Source organism: Hyla sarda, chromosome 3 (genome assembly GCF_029499605.1).
Source record: "Hyla sarda isolate aHylSar1 chromosome 3, aHylSar1.hap1, whole genome shotgun sequence".
Classification (NCBI taxonomy): Eukaryota; Metazoa; Chordata; class Amphibia; order Anura; family Hylidae; genus Hyla; species Hyla sarda.
The window spans coordinates 364,321,094-364,330,133 of record NC_079191.1 but is presented as its reverse complement, the minus strand read 5'-3'; the positions used below and the strand labels follow the sequence as shown (position 1 = coordinate 364,330,133).

The window sequence follows — 9,040 nt, the reverse complement described above, 5'->3', positions numbered from 1 at the left end:
AGAGAGAGAGAGAGAGAGAGAGAGAGAGAGAGAGAGAGAGAGAGAGAGAGAGAGAGATACATACACATGTATAAAGATATCACAATTTCATATATTTTATATGTGCTTAATAAAAGCTATGTTTTAAGGGTGGGAATTGAATAGGGGGTTTAGTGACCTCGGGCATGTCCCTTGGTCAATGGTTTTCTGTTCTCTCCTTTTTATGGAAAAAGAGGGGTGATTTTATATTTTATTAGTGGAGGGGCTTTTACATCATTTTTAATTTTTAATTTTTTAAGTCACCATTGTGGACCTTACTATTCGATCATTAGGTTGCCTTCACTGTATAATGCTGTGCCTATTGCATAGCATTATACAGGGTCATCAGTGGCGGGAATGCAATGGTGAAACAAGTCTGACCCATGGAGGCCACACCTCAGAACTTACAGCACTCTAAGAATCTGCTGCTGACATCTTGTGGCCAGAATCCACCTGACACCTACTAAGGAATTTTTGCCCTAAATGACATGTCTTTCTATATACAGTGCTAGAGAATATTTTGACACATAAAACAAGGAAACCCAAGTAATAAAATATATTTATTTAGATAGAAAAGTCACAAGGAAGCAGCGTCACACAGGACAACAGGTGCTAGCATGTGCATTTTTATTTACATAGATAGTGTAATGACTCCCTCTTGCAAATAGGTGCAGTTGCAATATGTAGGCAAGGAAACAGGACTTTTCAAATCAAAGTTCAGTGTTTTATTCACACTTGGCACACAGCAAAGTATTTAAATGCAGAACCAAGGAAAACGTAACAAAAGTCCACCAATATTCCTTAGGTGTTTGTTCACACCTGAGAACATGCCATGCGGCATCAAGCAAGTCTTTCCTAGGCCTCCAGGCAGAATATTCACCAGGTTCCAACCTTGGAACAAACGCAGGGAAGAACTCCACATGCCGCGCTCTCTGTCAGTTTGAGCTGCAACTAGCAAACCCCACTCAGCTGGTGAAGCAGGCTGCCTTTAAGGCCAACAAAAGGCGGCCTGGATTGTGGGGAATGACCCCCACCCTGCACTTGGTCATTCCCAGTAAGAGCAGTCCCGGATTGGCCTTCCAGCCATACTACAGCCATAGTGTCAGACTGCATTGCAGCACAGACACTGAATAAATACCGGCTCTTACTTCACCAAGGCCAGGAGCCTTGGTGACACATATCTCCCATCAACCACCATGCCCTTCACCTTCTCACGATAGATAGATGGATAGATAGATATGAGATAGATAGATAGATCTATCTATCCATTTTTTTTTTGGGGGGGGGGGCGGGGGGGGGGGCTTTTCCAGGGGGAACCTATCACTCCTAGTCTGATGGTGCTGTATCATCTGCCGAAAATAGCTCTACTGTAACATAGTCACATGATGCTTCATCTGGTGTCAGGTGATGTTGTTGATCCTCTAATGCTCCATCCAATAGAGGCACTCTCAATGGATCAATTCTCAAGATGCTCTTGGCGTCTATCATGTTCCTCTTGGTTGTCATAGTAAGAACCTAAGAAGTGAAAGAAGAGCCGGACATGTTGTAACCATTCATATTCACTGACCTATAAAGGCCCCAGACACAACAAAGCTGCTACATGTGAACAAGACCTTGTAAATCTGGATTTCATATACTGACCTGGAAGTCCCAATATAGCAATATCTGGCTTATACAGGAGCATACTAATACGATCCACTCCAGGAGAGTTAGTGTCATTCTTGAAGACTGAAAATAAGACAGAAATATACATTTGACTTTGTCCATTTTTGTCTTTCATTTTTTTCACCATGCAATGGTGGTAATAACTGGGATTGGGATCCCAAAACCATGTGAAGAACTTCGCCCTCTGTGGTAGAATATACATACCTGTGTGCAGTAGTCACTTGTACAAGTATATACTGCACTCATTTTACAGGACAACCCTGAAAGGAGGACGTATATAGGAAAATAACCTCAACCCTACAGAATGAGGTCACATTTTAGTAGAAAAACACTGATCACAATTTCACGGTGGACTACAGAAGTGACAAGATAACACAGCTCCACCACCATCAAGGGCAAAGGACAGAACATAAAAAGTGGTGTCTGAAAGGATTTACTGGAGTTCCCTTTAATCCCATAACATAACGTAGTGATTTGTAAAGGATACGGCTAATATTAGCCAGCAAGATGATCACCGCCAGCACCGTGGTAGTAATGCGCCTACATTTGCGGTCCTTGGAGCCTGGGTACAACTGAGTTGCCACAGATATTCCTCCGTATATGATTGTACTTGATAAAACCGCAAGGCAGCTATTATTGAGCATTGGTGAATCCTAGAGGAAAACAAAGAAAATATGACATTTCACAATATACATTTCCTGTCCTAGATGACATATTATCAGACAACACATATAGCTGATTGCGTGCACGGAAAACAAGGCATGTTTTTGACTACCGTGCGGGGGATTGGATACCAGAGCGGGATGGGAGGGACTTTATAGGTATATTATGGCCACAGGTATGCATTCGAAGTACGGTCGTCATCATTGCCGCACGCACAGTGCAGCCGCACTGTTGCATATTAAATGGAGACCGAGCTGTAAACCAGGTCCCTGACGATTTGAAGCCAATGAAACGCGTTGGACCACTGAACCTTCCCCCCCCCCGAAGTGTCGGAGCTGTTATAAGAATAATATATACAAGAAAAGCCGCAGATGACCGCACTGGGGAACAAAAAAAGAGAAGTGTGACCACAGCATATAGAGTATTTATCACTATGGAAATGTGAGGATCTGATGCATGCAATGATTATCACACCTTCAAAATACTAAATCCACAAGTGATACTTTGTTATACACAAGAGCAATAAATCTGCAACATAGACATTGACTGTGTTTGAAGATAATGTGGTTGACACAAATGCAATGAGTTTAAAATGTCCTGGGCAGGACTAACGTGAATGGAAGCTTCTTATATTCCAAAAAACGTGCTAATGTACTAAGGTACAAATGACTGTGTGATACAAATTGTGTCTCTATCTACGATAAGCATTGATTAACGCACTGATGATGGTCTATATGAATGTGTGGTAGGAACTGTGCCTTTAATAAGAGAAATAGACACTGGCCATGATGCAGTAGATGGATTTCAGTAGACAAATTGTCTTGGATTGGTGTGATTAACACAATATGACTGTTTAATCCCAATAAGTGAAGTTTGTGCAATGATGCATATTTACATGAACATTACTATTGTTAATTGAATAAGCAGAATATATAATACACACTATACAGTGCATATTGGAGACTGTGAATGTGTTGGACTGATATTGGGTGTCGCTGATCACCGAATACCGTATATACTCAAGTATAAGCCGACCCGAATATAAGCCGAGGCCCCTAATTTCACCCCAAAAACCCTTGAAAAGTTATTGACTCGGTGGGGATGGTTAGTCGTTGCGGGACGTCCATTTTCACCGGGGGGGGGGCCCTCTTCTCCGCTCTGGGCCCGGCCCTGGACTAGTGACGTTGCCTTGACGACGACGCACAGGGACGTTCATGCGCGTCACTGTGCGTCGTTGTCAAGGCAACGTCACTAGTCCGGGGCAGGCCCGGAGCGCAGAGAAGAGGGCCCCCCGGGTGAAAATGGACAGCCCGCAACGACTAACCATCCCCACCGTACGGTCCCTGCAGCATAGATGGCCCAGACCAGCTCACCCTTCCTTCCCACTGAGGGGAGGTGAGTAGAAAACTAAAGGGGGTGTCTGGATGATGACGAAGGCCACCGTTGTCTTCAACCTTCGGACCTCCAGAGGTTTCAAGACTACAGCTCCCAGCATGCCCGGATAGCCAATGGCTGTCCGGGCATGCTGGGAGTTGTAGTTTTGCAACATCTGGAGGTCCGCAGGTTGAAGACCACTGAATAGGGATTGACAGGCGGAGAGTTCACCCGAGTATAAGTGAGGGGGGCGTTTTCAGCACGAAAAATCTTGCTGAAAAACTCGGCTTATACTCGAGTATATACGGTATATATGAAATAGCAAAAATCTGCAGTAATATGGAATCTGCTTAAAACCCACTGCATGTATACTCGTATTGCTGTGGTCACCGAAGATCCATAAATCAGTCATAACACAATTCTAGGAATCATATGGATTATATTGCCCAGGACGGAAATCAAGCTCCTCCCACCTCAATCCATGTATAACATATACCATGTGGAATAGGAGCCTATCTAGTCTACATCCACTAAACGAAGTTGCGGAATTAATCTAGTGTGGACAGGGTTTGATATAAGTACATCTACTATCCCACACACGACTATTAGGAAGAGGACTGTGTTATCCCTAATAACTAAAAGAGGAATAACTAAAAGAGGATTCGGGGTCTATTGAATAACTAACAGAGGATTTGGGGTCTATTGAAGGACATTTGATGACGGCTCAAATATATCTTTGTGAACTTTTGGCGACACATTTTTAATACTTTGATATATTTTTTCACCTATTTGGAATTTTTCTTATTTTTAGAAGTGTAATAAAAGTTATATTTTAGAGGTTCCCTATTGGTCAATATTTTTGTAACACATAAAGCTCCATATCATTATACACCATTAGCAGATATATCATTGTGCTGGATATTCAAAGGTGTATTCCAGGAAAAAAAAAAGAGGTTTGCTATGGGGATTCGCTCCTACTCTGGACAGCTCCCGAGACAGCGTCATCAGAGAGCAGTTAGACAGAAAAGAACAACTCAACTTCAGCAGCTCATAAGTATTGGAAGGTTTAAGATTTAGAAGTAATTTACAAATCTGTTTAACTTTCTGAAGCCAGTTGATATATATATATATATATAAAAAAAAGTTTTTTCCTGGAATACACCTTTAATATCTGCCAGTGGTAAGTATCAAGGATAATCCTACATCTGCCAATGGTGTTATTATATTATCTATATTCTTATACTGGGCCTTATGTATCATTGTGAGGGGGCGTGAGCTCAGGCCCATTCTGTCTCAAGACCTACAGATCAGCAGGTAATCTGACAATACATGGCCCCAGCTGTACTGCTCTTCTCCTGGGTAAGGGGGCTTCATAGGTGACCAGCTAAGGGGCCCTAACATCACGGAATCTGTATAAACAAACCTGTAGAAATGGGGTTATCAGGTTTCCGATGCACATCATCCACCCGAATGTCAGCATCCACGTTTGACAGGTGACTCTACAAAAGCTTCTCTTCAGGGCCTGGATCTCCATCGATTTGTAGACGATATACACAATACCGGCCTCTGAAATCCATATACAGAACAGTCTATAGATGGTATATATACCACACAAAGCATATACATGTCTGAAGATACTAATAATGAGAAAATATACAGGAGATAGAGATATTGAGAAAAGTTGTCTGAAAACGTGCTGAAGCTGTCATGGCGGCCATGTTAGTAGTTACTCAAGCAGTGGCACAGCTATAAAGGCCGCAAGGGTCACAGTTACTCTCCTGCCACTACACTATATGCTGCGGCCTGTGGCTGCAAAAATGGGTCACACAGACCCATCAGTTCAGTACTTCGTTTCAGGGGCGGACTGACGGGAGGCTCGCCCACACTAACCTGAATACCTAAGCTTATAGTGTGGGTGACCCTCTTTTTAAAGTTGCTTCTCTTATCCCATTACCTGCAGCTGTTCAGAAGATATGAGCAAACTATCTACATGCTATTCCTGAGAATCTAGCAATAAGGAGCATTCCCAATGGGCTTTTAACAACAATAACAAGTCTTCACTTCGGCTGTTGGCCCTGCCCCTATAATATTATTCACTGCTAGTTGGGCCTGCCCCTGCATTAATATTCACTGCTCCTCGGCCCCGTCCCCTTCGTTACACCATCCCTGTACACTTCTCCCCCCCCCCCCCCGCCCACCGATGTGTACGCAGAGCTAGGACCCCAAGACCAGGCCAAAGATTTCCCATGCTCCTGAATGGCTAAAATGTGTCAATACTAAGCAGATCATGTGCCTTTCAGGAGCTTGGGAAAGCTTTGTGTGACCCTGTAATCATTACAAGAACATGAGCCATTACAAGCTGCTTAATGGCACATGATTGGCTTAGTACTGACACATTTCTGGCCATTCAGGTGCCTAAAAAAAGCTGTATGACAAACCCTGTAATGACTTATGCTACTGTTATCATTACAGGACCATGAGTCATTACAGGGTCTGTAACACACAGCTTCCACATGCTCCTGAAAGGAACATTTGCTTAGTATAGCAACCACATGCCCGCCACTGCAGAGATTAATATATGACTTCTGAAGCTTGACTGTGGATAAAGTAATCCAACTACAAGCAGATATGCCATTCAAGAGCATGGAAAAGTTAGGTGACAATATCTGACCCAGCTTTTCCATGCTCCTGAATGGCATGTTTGCTTACATAGGCAAAAGTTTTAGGGGGGGGGGGGGGTGGTTGTTGTTGGGCTTGGTCAGGCGGGCCCAGGCTAAAGTTTTGCACCCATGACACTTTAACTACGCATTTGTACTCAGGATGGCACTATTAATAATTCCTATAGATACATTTAATGCACTTACCTAGCAAAGAAGATACTGTGGAAACTATAGCCAGCACGATCGATTCGGGATAATATTCTCCAGTGTCACTGAGGAGACATAGATTCCATATATAACATTATCAGAGCTCTGGGCCAGTCACTAGTAACGAGGGCCGGTCACTAGTAACGAGGGCTGGTGACTAGTAACGAGGGCCGGTGACTAGTAACGAGGGCCGGTCAGTAGTAACGAGGGCCGGTCACTAGTAACGAGGGCCGGTCACTAGTAACGAGGGCCGGTCACTAGTAACGAGGGCCGGTCACTAGTAACGAGGGCCGGTCACTAGTAACGAGGGCCGGTCACTAGTAACGAGGGCCGGTCACTAGTAACGAGGGCCGGTCACTAGTAACGAGGGCCGGTCACTAGTAACGAGGGCCGGTCACTAGTAACGAGGGCCGGTCACTAGTAACAAGGGCCGGTCACTAGTAACGAGGGCCGGTCACTAGTAACAAGGGGGAAGATATTAGACGATGGAATGGTGTATTGTAGGATTCCCACCACTGTCCCTATAGAGTCTCCTACCTGATGCTGATGATCCCTGTTCGATAATGACCTTGTATGATGGTCATGGTGAAGGTGGTCAGGACACCCACGAAGGTCCATATTGCCCAAAGCAATGGCAGGATAGCCAGGGTTGGGCTCGTCATATTAGAATAAGAAATATATATCGCTCTCAGAAAAACTAAGCGCTTTCAATCTGAACTAACAGAAAGTGAAGAGTTTTCCTATATCGTGCAGTGGTATAACCGACCACCATCTGTGATGTCATCAGGTTCTACTATTGATGATGTCACATGTCTTTGGCTGCTGGTGTATTATAAGTATTCAAATTATCCATATAACAAATCTGTATTATATATGGAAATATCACAAATAACCCCTAATATAAAGTTATTATCAAAACTACCTACATGAAGAATTCTTGTGATACTAAGGGCTGCAGAGGAGATCTGTTCTCTACTACTGCCCACTGCCAACACGAGATGTCTGTGCCCCACAATGTGCCCTATATGAGAGCTCCGGCTTCTCTACAACCCCTCACAAAAACTAACTTACAGGACGTCACCAGCTTTTATACTTTGTAGGAATTACAACACTTATACTTATGACCCCAAAAAATGTTGGTTTAATAGGTGAAGGTTTTGGCCGCATTGGACATCCCTCCAGCACAAAAGGGCAGGACCATTTCATTTACCATATAATGTATTGAGAAATATTTAAAAAAAAATAATAATTTGTGGGGTGGAATGAAAAAAAGGTAGAAAACCGCCATTGTGTAGGTTCGTTTTAATATAAAATAAAATAAAATAAAGGATGTATCTGTACTCTTTGGGGGGAGATTTATCAAAACCTATGTAGAGGAACAGTGGTGCAGTTGCCCATAGCAACCAATCTGATCTCTTTCATTTTTCAGAGGCCTTTTTAAAAATGAAAGCAGCGATCTGATTGGTTGCTATGGGCAACTGCACCACTCTTCCTCTACATAGGTTTTGATAAATCTTCTCATTGGTATCTATACAAAATATGATCAGTGAAGGGTTAATGGAAATAATTAACAGTTAACACTTGGAGGCAATGAGCGGTGGCTGTGTGGAAAGTAATTCAGAGCCCTTGTGGTTTCTAATGACAACAACACCATTTGGTGTAAAATTGAGTGCTGGTTATACAGAGCCAAACGTGTACAGTGAAATAAATGAGTAAACATTAAGGATTTGTGCAATGTTCTGCAGAGAAACCTTGGGTCCAGGCATTTATGTGTTACCCTGACATGTACCATCTACCTTAACATTATTGCAGATTCACTTTACTGTCATGGCAGTAGTACAGGGCAGTGCCATCTTTGAACAGGATAATGTCCTGCCACACTGGACAATTGTTTAAAGGGGTACTCCGGTGGAAAACATTTTTTTTTAAACAACTGGTGCCAGGAAAGCTAAACAGGTTTGTAAATTATTTCTGTTTAAAAATGTTAATCCTCCCAGTATACTTATCAACTGCTGTATACTCCAGAGCAAGTTGTATTTCTTTATAGAGTTCTTTCCAGTCTGACCACAGTGCTCTCTACTGCCACCTTTGTCCGTGTCAGGAACTGTCCAGAGTACAAGCAAATCCTCATAGAAAATTCGGCTGCCGTATTGCCAAACGTGGTGTGAATGCACCCTTACACCTTTTGGAGTTGTGACACTTTATGATAGGGGTTAACAAACATCTTGGGAAGTTCAGGTTTCATGCAGTCATGTATACAGAGCATTCAGAAGGTTCTCAGACCCTTTTAGGCCCCTCCTCCATTATTCTGCACTCAGCACCTCATAATGACATAGTAAAAACATGTTAAAGATCTTTCTAAGGCTGCATTCACACCACGTTTTGTACATACGGGTGCTGGATCCAGCAGGGGGAGGGGAAAACCGGCGCCCCCATACCCCAGCCGGATCAGC

General features: G+C 43.2%; 1 protein-coding gene across 1 annotated transcript; it reads right to left on the bottom strand.

Moving 5' to 3' along the window:
- Nucleotides 1-604: 604 nt before the first annotated feature.
- On the bottom strand, nucleotides 605-7,293 carry LOC130360824 (DNA damage-regulated autophagy modulator protein 1-like). Its single transcript, XM_056563383.1, has 7 exons — nucleotides 7,125-7,293; nucleotides 6,585-6,652; nucleotides 5,144-5,286; nucleotides 2,171-2,336; nucleotides 1,888-1,943; nucleotides 1,660-1,746; nucleotides 605-1,533 (listed from the first exon to the last, which is right to left on the bottom strand). The coding sequence occupies exons 1-7, from the start codon at nucleotides 7,247-7,249 to the stop codon at nucleotides 1,345-1,347; spliced, it is 834 nt and encodes a 277-aa protein (XP_056419358.1). The 5' UTR covers nucleotides 7,250-7,293; the 3' UTR covers nucleotides 605-1,344.
- Nucleotides 7,294-9,040: the final 1,747 nt, after the last annotated feature.